The sequence below is a fragment of the Ovis aries genome, chromosome 2 (genome assembly GCF_016772045.2).
Source record: "Ovis aries strain OAR_USU_Benz2616 breed Rambouillet chromosome 2, ARS-UI_Ramb_v3.0, whole genome shotgun sequence".
Classification (NCBI taxonomy): Eukaryota; Metazoa; Chordata; class Mammalia; order Artiodactyla; family Bovidae; genus Ovis; species Ovis aries.
In genome coordinates, this window is record NC_056055.1 from 149,241,840 (window position 1) to 149,258,367 (window position 16,528).

At 41.9% G+C, this 16,528-nt stretch overlaps 1 protein-coding gene and 1 long non-coding RNA gene across 9 annotated transcripts in view; one reads left to right on the plus strand and one right to left on the minus strand.

The window, feature by feature from the left end:
* Nucleotides 1-3,572: 3,572 nt before the first annotated feature.
* Nucleotides 3,573-15,562, minus strand: LOC132659208 (uncharacterized). The gene is made up of 3 exons (XR_009599330.1): nt 15,354-15,562; nt 14,252-14,445; nt 3,573-10,493 (listed from the first exon to the last, which is right to left on the minus strand). It is a non-coding gene; the product is annotated as an uncharacterized LOC132659208 (long non-coding RNA).
* Nucleotides 15,357-16,528, plus strand: part of RBMS1 (RNA binding motif single stranded interacting protein 1) — a 219,739-nt gene continuing 218,567 nt past the window's right edge. For all 8 annotated transcript variants that reach the window (XM_012135930.5, XM_004004667.6, XM_027964907.3 and 5 more), the window contains exon 1: nt 15,357-15,836. In XM_012135930.5, coding sequence (XP_011991320.1) covers nt 15,762-15,836 — 75 coding nt within the window. In that variant the 5' untranslated portion in view covers nt 15,357-15,761. The remainder of the gene's footprint in view (nt 15,837-16,528) is intronic.

Here is a 16,528-nt window from a genome sequence, read left to right on the forward strand (position 1 = left end):
GTCAGTTTTCATTCCAATCCCAAAGAAAGGCAATGCAAAAGAATGCCCAAATTTCTGCACAGTTGTATTCATTTCATATGCTAGTAAAGTAATGCACAAAATTCTCCAAGCCAGACTTCAGCAATACTGAACCATGAACTTCCAGATGTTCAAGCTGGATTTAGAAAAGGCAGAGGAACCAGAGATCAAATTGCCAGCTTCTATTGGATCATCAAAAAACCAAGGAAGTTCCAGAAAAAAACATCTATTTCTGCTTTATTGACTGTGCCAAAGCCTTTGACTGTGTGGATCATGACGAATTGTGGAAAATTCTGAAAGAGATGGGAATACAGACCACCTGACCTGCCTCTTGGGAAATCTGTATGCAGGTCAGGAAGCAACAGTTAGAACTGGACATGGAAAACAGACTGGTTCCAAACAAGGAAGGGAGTATATCAAAGCTGTATATTGTCACCCTGCTTACTTAACTTATATGCAGCGTACATCATGAGAAATGCTGGGCTGGATGAAGCACAAGCTGGAATCAAGATTGCTGGGCAAAATATCGATAACCTCGGATACTCTAATAACACCACCCTTATGGCAGAAAGCAAAGAGCTAAAGAACTTCTTGATGAAAGTGAAAGAGGAGAGTGAAAGCTTTGCTTAAAGTTCAGCATTCAGAAAACTAAGATCATAGCATCTGGTCCCATCAGTTCAGTTCAGTTCAGTTCAGTCGCTCAGTAGTGTCTAACTCTTTGCAACTCCATGAATCGCAGCACGCCAGGCCTCCCTGTCCATCACCAACTCCCAGAGTTCACTCAGACTCACGTCCATTGGATCAGTGATGTCATCCAGCCATCTCATCCTCTGTCATCCCCTTCTCCTCCTGCCCCCAATCCCTCCCAGCATCAGAGTCTTTTCCAGTGAGTCAACTCTTCTCATGAGGTGGCCAAAGTACTGGAGTTTCAGCTTTAGCATCATTCCTTCCAAAGAAATCCCAGACTGATCTCCTTCAGAATGGACTGGTTGGATCTCCTTGCAGTCCAAGGGACTATCATGAGTCTTCTCCAATACCACAGTTCAAAAGCATCAATTCTTCAGCACTCAGCTTTCTTCACAATCCAACTCTCACATCCATACATGACCACTGGAAAAACCATAGCCTTGACTAGACGGACCTTTGTTTGCAAAGTAATGTCTCTGCTTTTGAATATACTATCTAGGTATAGCTTTTCTTTCAAGGAGTAAGTGTCCTTTAATTTCATGACTCAGTCACCATCTGCAGTGATTTTGGAGCCCCCCAAAATAAAATCTGACACTGTTTCTACCGTTTCCCCATCTATTTCCCATGAAGTGATGGGACCAGATGCCATGATCTTAGATTTCTGAATGCTGAGCTTTAAGCAAACCTTTTCACTCTCCTCTTTCACTTTCATGAAGAGGCTTTTAGTTCCTCTTCACTTTCTGCCATAAGGGTGGTATCTGAGTATCTGAGGTGATTGATATTTCTCCCGGCAATCTTGATTCCAGCTTGTGTTTCTTCCAGTCCAACGTTTCTCATGATGTACTCTGCATATAAGTTAAATAAGCAGGGTGACAATATGCAGCCTTGACGTACTCCTTTTCCTATTTGGAACCAGTCTGTTGTTCCATGTCCAGTTCTAACTGTTGCTTCCTGACTTGCATACAGATTTCTCAAGAGGCAGGTCAGGTGGTCTGGTATTCCCATCTCTTTCAGAATTTTCCACAGTTTGTTGTGATCCACACAGTCAAAGGCTTTGGCATAGTCAATAAAGCAGAAATAGATGTTTTTTCCGGAACTCTCTTGCTTTTTTGATGATCCAGCAGATGTTGGCAATTTGGTTCCTCTGCCTTTTCATGGCAAATAGATGGGGAAACAATGGAAATATGAGAGACTTTATTTTTGGCGGCTCCAAAATCACTGCAGATGGTGACTGCAAGCATGAAATGAAAAGGCACTTACTCCTTGGAAGGAAAGTTATGACCAACCCAGACAGTATATTAAAAAGCAGAGACATTAATTTGCCAACAAAGGTCCATCTAGTCAAGGCTATGGTTTTTCTAGTAGGTATGTATGGATGTGAGAGTTGGACTAGAAAGAAAGCTGAGCACCGAAGAATTAACGCTTTTGAACCGTGGTGTTGGAGAAGACTCTTGAGAGTCCCTTGGACTGCAAGGAGATCCAACCAGTCAATCCTAAAGGAAATCAGTCTGGAATATTCATTGGAAGGACTGATGTTGAAGCTGAAACTCCAAAACTTTGGCTACCTGATGCAAAGCCCTGACTCATTGGAAAAGATCCTGATGCTGGGAAAGATTGAAGGTGAGAGGAGAAGGACACGACAGAGGATGAGATGGTTGGATGGCATCACCGATTCATTGGACATGAATTTGAGTAAACTCTGGAAGCTGGTGATGGACAGGGAGGTCTGACATGCTGCAGTCCATGGGTTTGCAAAGAGTCAGATACAAGTGAGTGACTGAACTGAACTGAAAACAGCAATAACCATGGCAATTATTTAGAACTTAGACCAACGAAAGATTTTTTTCAGGGAGGAGTGTTTCATCATTATCATCACACTTTCTTACTGCCTACACCCAGAATGGACAGCTCCCATTGCTTATATATATCCTGACTCTAGATTAAGCCATTGTCATCTCTTCCCTGAAATAACTGAAGTTTCTGATTCTAATCTCCCCATTGCCAATGAATCTATCTACCATATTGATGACAATGTAATCTTTCTAATCTTAAATCTGACCTTGTAACTCAGACTGCAATACAGACTGCATAAAACCCCTAATAACTCCCTTATACCTAGAGAATAAAGCCCAAGTGATTCACAAATTCATGTTGTCTATGCAGGAAATATTGGAAATTTCCACTTATTGGACAGTAGTATTCTAATAAGATTGTCATGATCTATCCCCTACTTCAGAGAAGGCAATGGCAACCCACTCCAGTACTTTTTCCTAGAAAATCCCATGGTTGGCGGAGCCTGGTGGGCTGTAGTCCATGGGGCTGCGAAGAGTCAGACATGACTGAGCGACTTCACTTTTCACTTCCATGCACTGGAGAAGGAAATGGCAACCGACTCCACTGTTCTTGCCTGGAGAATCCCAGGGACGGGGGAGCCTGGTGGGCTGCTGTCTGTGGGTTAGCACAGAGTCGGACACAACTGCAGTGACTCAGTGACTTAGCAGCAGCAGCTTCAGCAGCCCCTACTTAGCCTTTTCAGCGTCAAATATCTACTCACCTCTGCATGCACTTGGAACTTAAATCATAATGAAAGATTTGCAGTTCTCCAACACTTTTGCATAAACTTATCTTTTGTGCAGAATTTTCCAATTCTCCTTTAAATTTACTCCTACTACATTCTAGTTGTATCCTTACTTCGTGAATTCTTTTTTTTTTTTTTCTCTCCATAAACTATAGTTAAAGATATCGCTTCTTGAAGAAGCTTCATTGGACATCCTCATCCAAATAAAGTGCTTCCTCCTTAACCAGCTCACCACACTCTATAGCAAATATGTTTACATGTTTGTTTTTACTACTAGACTGAGAATCTCTCAAGGACAGGAACTCTATTTATTTTAATTTTCCTTTAGTTCCCTGTTGATTAACACAGTGTCAAGCCACCCTCTAGGCATGTGATAAATAATGGAATGAATAAACATTGAAAATTAAAGCAACAGCAGCAGCAAAAACTACCCACCATTGCAATACCCCCACTCACATACTAGTATAATTTTTACACAAGCATTTCCATATTTTTCTAGATAACAATTTTATATAAATTGTCCATTTATATTCTTAGCATTAGCACAGTTTAGTGTTCTGCATTTATGAATATTTTTCATTTTGGATAGCTTCTACTATTAACTGTTCAAGTTCACTAATCTTTTCTTCTTCAGTGTCTAAACTGCTGTTAATCTTTTCAAGAATGTTTTTCACCTCAGGCATTGTTTTTTATAAATAAGTAGAGACCATAACTACAAGTTAAATATATAGCATAGTACGATTATCAACTAAAATTACATTTTTCTTCCTGCCTTTCTTCTCTTTCCTTCTTTCATTCTCCATCAGCCCATTAAAAAGACATTTACCAGCATGAGTTCCTTTCAAATTCATTGCCAGTCTAGTTCATCACGCTAGTGTTTCTGGTGATAACGTTGGGGGCAGCAGCGGTGATTAGGGTAATGGTAGGACTATGAGAAGGAAGAGAAAACAGAGAGAAAGGAGAAGATGAAGGGGAAGGAAAAGATGAGAGAAAGAATGGGATGAAAAAGAGAAAGAGGGGAAGGAGGAAAGAAATCTTAAAGGAAAAGTGATCTAAGTAACAAGCTAGTACTGAACAATACTTAAAAGTAGGGCTTTTAACAATACTTCAAAAATCTGGGATTTTACCCTAGATTTTTAACTTACCATAAATAACTACCTTAGGACAATTATTTAATATCTCTGAGATTTTTTTAATATATAAAAGAACTAATAGTAATGAATACTTTTATAGTGCTTACTTTTTACCAGGTACTAGTCCAAATGCTTTTTGAATATTAACTCACCTAGGAGAGCGAAAAAGTTGGCTTAAAGCTCAACATTCAGAAAACGAAGATCATGGCATCTCGTCCCATCACTTCAAGGGAAATAGATGGGGAAACGGTGGAAACAGTGTCAGACTTTAGTTTTTTGGGCCCCCAAATCACTGCAGATGGTGATTGCAGCCATGAAATTAAAAGACGCTTACTCCTTGAAAGAAAAGTTATGACCAACCTAGATAGTATATTCAAAAGCAGAGACATTACTTTGCCGACTAAGTCCATCTAGTCAAGGCTATGGTTTTTCCTGTGGTCATGTATGGATGTGAGAGTTGGACAGTGAAGAAGGCTGAGCAACGAAGAATTGATGCTTTTGAACTGTGATGTTGGAGAAGACTCTTGAGAGTCCCTTGGACTGCAAGGAGATCCAACCAGTTCATTCTGAAGGAGATCAGTCCTGGGTGTTCTTTGGAAGGAATGATGCTAAGGCTGAAACTCCAGTACTTTGGCCACCTCATGGGAAGAGTTGACTCATTGGAAAAGACTCTGATGCTGGAAGGGATTGGGGGCAGGAGGAGAAGGGGATGACAGAGGATGAGATGGCTGGATGGCATCACTGACCCAATGGACGTGAGTCTGAGTGAACTCCGGGAGTTGGTGATGGACAGGGAGGCCTGACGTGCTGTGATCCATGGGGTCGCAAAGAGTTGGACACGACTAAGAGACTGAACTGAACTGAACTGAGTCCTCTCAACAACCTCCTTTCACAAGCCAGGGAGGGGAACAGTCAGCTCTAAACCTGGGCAGTCTGACTCTGAAAAATGTGCTTTTTAATAACAAGGTCTACCTGGAAGGATTTCAGTGAGGATCAAATGAGGTAACTAATGTGTGGGGGTTTTGTAAATTAAAAAGTAATTATGGGGAAGTCCATGCAGGTCCAATGGTTAGGACTCTGCACTTTTACTGCCAAAGGCCCAAGTTCAATCTCTGGTTGGGGTACTAAGATCTCACAAGCCACATGGTGCAGCCAAAAGTAAATCTAAAAGTAAATATAATGTTAAAATAATTCCAAAATAAGTGTGACAGCAATGATGGTGATAAAATCGAGATAACAATTCTTTAGAAAGAAAGCAAAGTATTGCTGAGAATTCAACTGTAACTTAGATTTGGAAAATTTACAAGTGTTAAAGAAGTTAAGGGCTTTCTTAGTGGCTCAGATGGTGAAGAACCTGCCTGCAATGTGGGAGACCCAGGTTTGATCCCTGGGTCAGGGAGATCTCCTGGAAAAAGACATGGTTACCCACTCCAGAATTTCTGCCTGGAGAATTCCATGGACAGAATTCCATGGCCAGCTACAGTCCATGGGGTCACAAAGAGTTGGACACGACTAAGCAGGCCAGGAAGCAACAGTTAGAACTGGACACGGAACAACAGACTGGTTCCAAATAGGAAAAGGACTACGTCAAGGCTGTATATTGTCACCCTGCTTATTTAACTTATATGCAGAGTACATCATGAGAAACGCTGGACTGGAAGAAACACAAGCTGGAATCAAGATTGCCGGGAGAAATATCAATAACCTCAGATATGCAGATGACACCACCCTTATGGCAGAAAGTGAAGAAGAACTAAAAGCCTCTTCATGAAAGTAAAAGAGGAGAGTGAAAAAGTTGGCTTAAAGCTCAACATTCAGAAAACGAAGATCATGGCATCCGGTTCCACCACTTCATGGGAAATAGATGGGGAAACAGTGGAAACAGTGTCAGACTTCAGTTTTTTGGGCCCCAAAATCACTGCAGATGGTGATTGCAGCCATGAAATTAAAAGACGCTTACTCCTTGGAAGAAAAGTTATGACCAAACTAGACAGCATATTCAAAAGCAGAGACATTACTTTGTCAACAAAGGTCCCTCTAGTCACGGCTGTGGTTTTTCCAGCAGTCATGTATGGATGTGAGAGTTGGACTGTGAAGAAGGCTGAGCGCTGAAGAATTGATGCTTTTGAACTGTGGTGTTGGAGAAGACTCTTGAGAGTCCCTTGGACTGCAAGGAGATCCAACCAGTCCATTCTGAAGGAGATCAGCCCTGGGTGTTCTTTGGAAGGAGTGATGCTAAAGCTGAAGCTCCAGTACTTTGGCCACCTCATGCGAAGTTGACTCATTGGAAAAGACTCTGATGCTGGGAGGGATTGGGGGCAGGAGGAGAAGGGGACGACAGAGGATGAGATGGCTGGATGGCATCACTGACCCAATGGACGTGAGTCTGAGTGAACTCCGGGAGTTGGTGATGGACAGGGAGGCCTGACGTGCTGCAATTCATGGGGTCGCAAAGAGTCGGACATAACTGAGCGACTGAACTGAACTGAACTGAACTGAGCTACTAACACACAAAGAAGCTAATGATGCTTCCACTATGTGTTCTTTCTTCCCCAGTTTTGTAATTCCACAGCGCCTTCAAGTAAACAGCAGCAGCAGTGCCTTCCGCCTTGCCTCACTGATCAGCTATACTCAGAGAGCCCATACTCTGGAGATAAATATTGATAGAATTTATAGTCTTAGGCATCTATTTTTATCAAATACTTCCATGTAATATTGAAATACATGCTATATATTTTCAGAACTGAATTGAAAAGTGTACATGTGTGTATACATATATAATACATATATACACTGGTTACATCTCAACTTTTAGGACATCATACCATCTCATTTTAAAATGCTTTAAAAAAAATCTCAAAGACAGAAGGTCTGAAACTACTAAATAGTGGAGAAAGAGAAAGAGGAGAGAGGGAGGGAGGGAGGGAGAAAGGAAGAAAGAATTAGGGAAAGGCAAAAATTTTCTTCTCACTCTTTTCTGATACTTCCTCAGAAGTTCTCCTATTAAAACACTTGAAATATCCTCTGGTTAAAAGAGAGCCTTAAAATATTAGGAGCACAGCCACTCTTTCTTGACCTCTTCTGATGATGAAATCATGAAACCACAGCCTACCTCACACAGGCATCTAGACATATGGCTGCGAGGGTCAGGCTATTTTAAGAAGTGAAATTACAGTTGAAAAAAATAACCCTCAGTTGACACATGCTTAATAACATGATTTTGTTGGTCCTTGTAAAACATTTTTAAAAAATCATGTCACTAAATGACTTTTATCTAAATCATTTAACAAATTTGGAAAGCAAGGCATAAATATAAAAATCTATCTTTAGGAAATATTGGCCTCCACAAAAATCCAAATTTCTAGCCAATAGCAGCTTGATGACGGCTAGCTTACTCAGAAAGAAAACAGACCATAAGGTGAATTTAAAAATTTCCCCTTCCCATTCAGCTGGCTTACTCCCTGAACTTTTGAAAATGTCTACTTACTTGGGACTTTAATATCACCAAAGGCTATATTAATACTTATCAGCAACCTGTTTACAAACACATTCACAGAATCAGCTAGGGAATGCAAATTATGAAATCTTGATCTTTGAGGATGGGGTCCAAGTCTCGACTTGCCTCTAGAGGCCAACCATTGCATACTAATGGTGCTCACTAACTGCTTACTTAATGAATTAATTCACTATTAATTATTTCATCCACCTTTTTGTGGAGATGATTATCTGGCTTATGGTAATAAAGAGGAGAACACTTGTTTATAGAGCACTCAGCAGGGCTGATTGGGGGAGTGTATGTCCCTGATGATCCACTAAGTCCTTAGTTCTACCACATTCTTGTATAGCAGCATCCAATTACATGTATTATTGCTAAATTTAAAATTAGTAGTTTGCCATCATCAACATTATTCAATATTTACTATAACTGAGTCCCTCAGTTGTGCCCAGTTTTAGCCCTTATTAATAAATTTATCAAATTATTTTAAATTCATATATAATTTTTGTCTATTTCAGTTCTTGAAGGAAGGTCTTCCTGAAGTTTTGCTCCTACTGTTGGAAATGTTTGTATTCCTTTTATTGGTCTAAAATACACTGGGGCAAGGAAGGGATGTGTGGGTTGTAACATATCAGGAAGTGACTGTTTACACAGCCACTCTTGCAAATCACAAAATCACTGAATTTCTAAATTGGAAGGGACCGTTGAGTATTTAAAGAACTTTTCTTATCACAAGTTCTGGAAATTGCCTCCAATGAATGTGCATGTTAATTGGATAATTGCTGTTCAGAGAGAGGTACCATGGGAAAGGCATTCAGTCCAACCTGGTGGTTGAAGGAAGTCATGATGGAGCTGTCTTAAACAAAGGGTAAGAGGAGACCACATGAAGAAAGGTGAAAGACCCTCCAGGCAGGTGGATCAGAAAAAGTTGGTTGGAGATGTACAACAATTTGGTGAGTTTAGAAGGCGCAGGCATGGAGGCGAGGAAAGAACTACAAGCCACAAGGCAATGTGGTAGAGGAAAATGAATCTGGGAAAATGGGAAGGTCTAGTCAGGGAGGGAATTTTGAGCTGCGATTTAAAAAAGAAAACTGTGAACTAAGCAATGCTTCTCAAACTCTGGTGGAGTATAAAGGATGTATTCTGTGAATTTCTAAATTTGTGTTTAACTTTGATGGAAGAAATGTTAAAGTATATTCCCACTTTAAAAAGTAGCAAAACTTTAGTTTCTTAAGACAGGACTCCACAAAACAAGGTCTTTGGATAAACACCTGAGGAACATCAGGCTAGACAATGATTTAAACATACCTTCCCTGAAGACTGTAAAACAATTCTCTATTCAAGACAAAACTCCATTGTACATTATTACCACTGGTTCCCTTTTATCTACTCTCCTGTTTGTTTTACCCTCTAAGAACTCTAACATGTAGGTCAGTTACACTTTCACCTTGCAAAAGCTATATGACCTTTCTGTCTTAAGTGTTCAGTAAATGTGTTACAGACATCACCTAGTCACCTAGTGTGGAAGCAAATTCTCCAAGCTCTACATGAAGTCCTTCTAACGAATCTAAAACCCATTTCCAATTTACTGATGCTCTAGCACAGGGACTTTTTGTAACAAAATTTCCAATTTTATCCAACAATTATTTCAATACTCTCTGACAGACCGCATTAGAACAAAGGCATTCATCAGCACCCATTTGTTTGGTTCACTTCTGATTAACTGTTTAAAAAAGAAAAAGTTTACCTTTGGTTATAAGTGAAACCAGATTGGAGAGCTTGGATGGGACACTGCATGCCTCAAAATCTTTAAATTGGGGTTGTTTCTACAAGGACATCACCCACACCTTTCACCTCCTACAAGTTTCTTATGGCTGGCCCAGTCTCATTCATCATGTCTCCTCTAAGTGGTTCTCCCTGACTACTTGAAATTCCTAACCCAACTCCCACAAAGTTACTCTGCTCCCATTAGCTTGTTGGTTTCTTCATAGACTTTATCACGATTTATTATCGTTTTATCTCTGTCTGTCTCACTGGGCTGTACACTCCATGCAGGTGAATACCGTATCCCATGTCCTGCTCATAAAGGACGCTTCTTAAATGTTGGTGAAGGTATAAATACATAACTTCTCTTGAGGAAAATCACTCAATAGCTCATGCTCTCCTAAGGATCATCTTGGCACAAATTTCATAAAGAATAGCTCATGAGCTCCTGCCCCCCAAATGTAATAAGGATAAAACACATTCAAAAAATTTTTCATAATAAAAAATTATTAAGAGCAAGCTGATGTGGGCTCTTTTTTTTTTTTTTTAAAGAGAACTGGCTGATCCAGGTTTAGGCATGAGCTGTACAGGAACCTAGGACAATCATATGCTAGAAAGCAAAAAAATCAATCAAAGACTATTTGTTGTCATTCACTCTTTCAGTTGTGTCTGATTCTTTGTGACTCCATGGATTGTAGCATGCCAGGCTTTCTTGTTGTTCACTGTCTCCCAGAGTTTGCTCAGATTCATGTGCATTGAGTCAATGATGCCATGCAACCATCTTGTTCTCTGAACCCACGTCAAAGGCTATTGCGATCTGGTAAAAAAAAAAAAAAAGTAAGCCAGGGTTTTCCATTGGCTGAAAAATGGAACACTTTGAGCATAACAAGAGGAATGATTGTGATGGATTGAAACAAATCAAACATAAAAATCCGTAAGTTCAGAATGTTGTTACTTAAAACTGGTAAGCTTTGGAGTTTCTTACAGCATCAACTTATTATTCTGAAACTTGGTGAATAAAGGGAAATTTATCCTGCTCTTCCTGTGCTAACTGTATTTCAAGTTAACCAAAGAATTGAAGAGAGAAAATTCTTCTCCATAGACTATTTCCAACTAATAAGTACAGAAGGAATGGAAAAACTATAAAACCCACAGTTCTATAACTCCTACTGAAATAATGGATTGAGGTAACGCCCATGAATGACTACTAAAACTGTGGAACTTTTTAATCGAAAAATAAAACTGAACTTCTGATTGATCTTAATATCACTAAAAGTGAGACAGCCAGACATTATATGTCTCTGTTGATGTGATATACATCACATCACCTATGTGTATTTAGCACCACCTATGAACTGCTCTTTGCCGCCCAAAAAAGTGAACCTGCATGTAATTAAACCTCTGTAAACTTAAATGACACCTGCTACTGCTAAGTCGCTTCAGTCGTGTCCGACTCTGTGCGACCCCATTGACGGCAGCCCACCAGGCTCCCCCGTCCCTGGGATTCTCCAGGTAAGAACACTGGAGTGGGTTGCCATTTCCTTCTCCAATGCATGAAAGTGAAAAGCGAAAGTGAAGTCACTCAGCCATATCAGACTCTTGCGACCCCGTGGACTGCAGCCTACCAGGCTCCTCCGTTCATGGGATTTTCCAGGCTAGAGTACTGGAATGGGGTGCCATTGCCTTCTCCATAAATGACACCATGAGGTTGCAATAAGCCATGTAGGAAATTCTATAGGACAAATGACTCAATTTCTTTAACAAATAAACTAATTTAGAAAGTGAGTAGGGGTGAACTTTTATATAGTAAAGAGACATATCAACCAAATGTAATGTACAAGCATTGTTTCATTCTGATTTAAGCCAATGAACTTTTTAAAACTGTTTATGAGGTTTCCAAGGACACAACTTAGAGACTGAACAAGGACAAGCAAATGAACTACAAGAAGTGATTTTTTTTTAGATAACTGGAGAAAAATGAGCAGGAACTGAGTAGTAGACAATCTTAACAAAGTGTCTATTATCACCTTTGTTAGAGAGGATCTGATACTGTGTTCTTAAAAGTTCTTATTTGTTAGAGGTAGATACCAAAAGTGTTGCAGGTGAAGTGATACAATGTTTGGGATTTGCAGAAACAATGCAGAAAAATTAAAATGGCTGTGGGTATGTGTGTGAGAGAGAGGGTTTGAGGGAGGCAGAGAGAGAGAAACAAGAATGACAAAATGTTGATAAATGTTGGAGCAGGCTGTTAGGAACAAAGGGATCATTGGTCTATTCTTTCTGTATATGTTTGGAAAAGATCATAAACAACATTAAATGTTGAATTTTGTTTTTAAAATGATTTAGTATGAAATACAGTATACATACAAAAGTGTCTAGGAATCACTTAAAGAAAAGTATTGAAATATATTGTTGTATGTCCACAACACAGTGCCAACACGAACAACTGCCATCTCTGCAAGTCCCCTTCTGTCCATCCCTGAACATCACACAGAGAAAACCATTGTTATGAATTTTATATTATAATCCCCTTGTTTGTCTTCATAGTTTTAAAAACACTACTTTTGTACTTATTCTTACACAACATACTATTCATTTATTTTTTCTGTTTTTCAACTTCATACAAATGGAATCATGCTTTATGTTGACTAACCTCTTGCAACACCTTTTTTGAAATGATCTGTGTTGCTGTTTTTAACTGTTTATTCATTTTCACTACTGCAAAGTGTTCCATTGTAGGCATGTACCACAGCCTTTTTTTATCCATTCTACAGGTGGTAGACATTTGACTTATTTTTAGTATATGATGAACATTCCTGTACATTTCTCTTGGTACACAGATAGACAAAGAGATGGACACTCACAAACCAAATTACTGTGTCATCAGATGTATGCAAATAAATTGGGAAATGTCAAAATGTTTTCTAAAGCAGCAGATGTACCAGTTTACATTTCTTCCAGTAAGCAGTGTTCTTGAGATATTCCCCTTTTATACATCTTTACCTACTCTTAATATTTTCAGAATTCTTAATTTTTGCCAATCTGGTGATTGTGAAATGGTATCTTGTTATCTAAATTTGCATTTTCCTTTATTACTTGGCTTACCCCGTGGCTCAGGGATAAAGAATCCACCTACAATGCAGGAGCTGCAGGAGACATGGTTTCTATCCCTGGGTTGGGACGATACCCTGGAGGACATAAGCAACTCATTCCACTATTCTTGCCTGGAGAATCCCATGGACAGAGAAGCCTGGCGGGCTATCGTCCATAGGGTCTTAAACAGTAAGACATGGTTGAAGTGACTTAGCATGCATACATGCATGACTGTCTCTTCAAGTGTTATAGTGACATTTGTGCTTCCTCTTCTATGAAATAGACACATTCATTCTTTTGCTCACATTTTAACATTTCTCTGTTTTAAACTGATTTCAGAAAGTTCTTTATATATCCTGTTAGCCTTTTATAGTTCATATGGATTGCAAATAACTATTATGTGGCTTGCATTTTTACTTTCTTTATAGAATCCTTTGATGAATCAAATTTAATCAATTTTTGAATTTTAATCAATATAGTCAAACTGATCAATTTTACAGTCTTGGTTACTTTATTAAAGAAATATTCCCTACTTCATTGTGATAAAGATATTTTCTATATTGTCTTCTAACAGCTTTACAGTTTTATTTTTTTACATCTAGGCCTTTAATTCACTTAAACTTCTTTCTTCTCCTTTTGTGAAACAGGACTCCAATTTCATTTTTCCATATGGACAGCCAATTGACCCAAAACCATTTATTGAAAAGCTCATTCTTTCTCCACTGCTCTGCAATACTAACACAGTCATAAATCAAGTGTCTACATAATTGTGGGTGTACTGCTGGGCTCTGTAAAACAGACTGAATTTTCATCATCCAGAAGAAACTAGAGCAGTCTAAGTTTGGTCATTTCTTTTATCAACTGATGCCTAGAACCCCTGAAATTGTTCTTAATCTGTCCTCTTCCTTCAGTCACTCTGCTAAACCATTCCTAGTCCTGCTAGGCTCTTAATGCTGGTTAGTTCATGTCCATTCCCTTATCAAATACATTAAAAGGTCCCACATTGAAACAGTATAAAGAACTATTTTTAACCCCTAGCTAGACAATGAACTACCCCACTCTTCAGACTGTTATTAACCGCAACAGGATCCACCATATAGCAGAAGCTCAGTAAATGCTAGTTTCCCTATAGGGTTTCACATGGGTTAACTGTTATTATTTTTTATGAGAGTGTGATTGCCTCCTGGCATATCCAAAATATTCTCATATGAACTTATATTGTTTTTCTCAAAATGTTTAACCTAGAAATTTGTCTAAATCATATAAAGATAATAAAGGCTTTACTTCACCTTTGCATTGTTTTAAAGTATCTTACTAAACCGTTTGAAATGTAATCAGACAAAAATGTAATTGTTTGACAAAATCAAGCATTTCATTTCAGCTTGATTTACCTTTGGGCTATTATGAAAACAGACTCTTGGAAATCCAAAATGACAAAACAGTAATCAAGGTCTATTTACTAACATATTAATTTTTCATTACCCTTTATTAGATGTGCAACAACTTCAACTTGAAGGTGCTTTCTTACTTATCCTATTTGTGCATTTTGGTATTATCTCTTGTTGAGCTAGAATATGAAAAGTCTTCTACAGGCAGCTTCAGGGACCAATTAACTCCATTAAATTATATCCAGTTACGTAGTGAACTGAACCACGGCTGTCTGGGGCTGTCTGGAGCTGTGACAATCAGGAGATGGAGAGAGGCAGAAAAGGAGAGATTGATTTTAATATGTCACCGAAGCACACTGCAACAATATGCCAGCGTGACTTTCAAAATGGCCTTAAAATATTCCAAACTCAGGGAGTTTCCTTGCTCCTGAGTGGGAGTTGACAGACTGTCTGGCAGCATTAGAAACAGGCAGAGAAAAGCTGATGTCTATATTGTGTCCTCTAATGATAACATTCTGCCTCTTTGCGACATCTCCCCCTTAGAAGGATCCGTATATTTGGTGTGAGTGTGTGTGTGTGTGTGTGTGTGTGTGTGTGTGTGTACGCGCGCACGCGAAGCCCCCCTCCCCCCGCCCCCGCGTTTTGCCTCCTCCAGTGCAGAGGGCAGGGTTTCACCTCTCACATCTGGGAAAACCAAATCGAAGGACACTAACCCTCCCAAGGTCAACTAGAAAATTAGGCCTGGGGAGGGGGGATGGGGGGAACCGAACCCAGGTGTCCCCACTGCAGCTTTGTGGTTGGGCACTAAATCATTTTTCTTCTCTTGTGGGGGAAAAAAAAAAATCATTGGGTGGGGGTAAGTGAGAGATTAATCAGATTTCTTCCTCTTTCTTCCCTTTCCTCCCCTCCTCCTAAAGGAGATAAAACTCATGAAATCAAACAAGGTGTCCACTCCGCAGTTCTTAAGCTGGGTCCCTGCAGTCTACCCCCACACTCCACCCCCAACACAAAGCGATCCGGGCTCCCAAGGTTTCGGTCCGTCCTACGCGGAGCCCGGGAGGTGAGGAGTGGTTAAAACTCAGCCCTCACCTCCAGCGGGTCCCGGATCCGCGGCGCCCAAGCCCCGCCCCCGCCGCCCTTCCCCCACGGCCTCGGCACGCCAGCCCCTCTCCCCTCTCCCAATCGGGCGCACCCACCCCAGATGCCGCCTGGCACCGAGCGCTGCCGCCGCTGCCGCCGCCGCCGCAGCACTTTCCACTTGTATTGATCACCTCCCGGCCCCGCTCAGCCTGCTCGCCGGAGCGGAGCGCGGCCAGCGCGCCAGCCCTTGGCAGCCCCGGAGCAGTCGGGCTCCGGGAGGCAACTCCTTGGGAGCGCCCTGTCCGGGGTGCCCTCTGCGCTCTGCAGTGTCTTTCTCTCTGTCTGGGAGGAGAAGGAGGAGGAGGAGGAGGAGAAGGAGGAGGAGGACGTCTGGTCCGGGCTGGGAGGTGGAGCAGCGGCCGCCGCCGCCGCCGCCGCCGCCGGAAAGGGAGAGGCAGGAGAGATCGAGACTTGGAAACCCCAAAGTGCCCGCGACCCTGCACGGCAGGCTCCCTTCCAGCTTCATGGGCAAAGTGTGGAAACAGCAGATGTACCCTCAGTACGCCACCTACTACTACCCCCAGTATCTTCAAGCGAAGGTAAAGGGGCGCCGGGGATGGGGGGCGCCCGGGGCGCGCGCTGCTCGGGCCCGGGAGGGGCGAGCGCCGAGCTCCCGCCGCCCCCGGCGGAGTTGATGGAAGGTTGCTAACTATAGCGCTGGCCTGGGCGCAGCCGGGCGGCGCGCTGGGCGGCTGCTGCCCGCGGAACTGAGTGCGGGGATCGGGTTACAGAAAGCCTCGGGGGGGAAGACTAGACAGGAAAGAGCCGCCGGCCCCTTCCTGGCCCGGGAGGCGGGGAGGGTCGCGGGCCGAGCGGCGCCCCTCGCCGAGCGTTGGCTGCGCGGCCGCGGGTCCCGCCGGCGGCGCAGATCTTCGACCCCTTCTCCTGGGCCTCGCCGGGCGAGCGGCAACTCTCGGCTTCCCTCGGAGTGGCGCCGAACCTCCCGCCCCCCGGGGACGCCCCTCAGTCTCCCGCGCGCGCGATGACTGGGGCTCCAGGGGGGGACGGGACTTTTCCCTCCCCGCCTCCGGCCCTGCGCGCCCGCCCCTCGCCTTGATCTTTGTGCGCTGTGGCACTTTACCTGGTTACTGATTTCTACTTTTACGCTGGTGTTTTGGGTAGGAAAGTGGCCAAAGTTCACTCAGCGTTCATTGATGTCCCTTTTAATCTTCCCTGTAGCTTCTGCAAAAGAGGGACAATGGGCAGATTTCGATGCAGAGAAAGAAGTGAC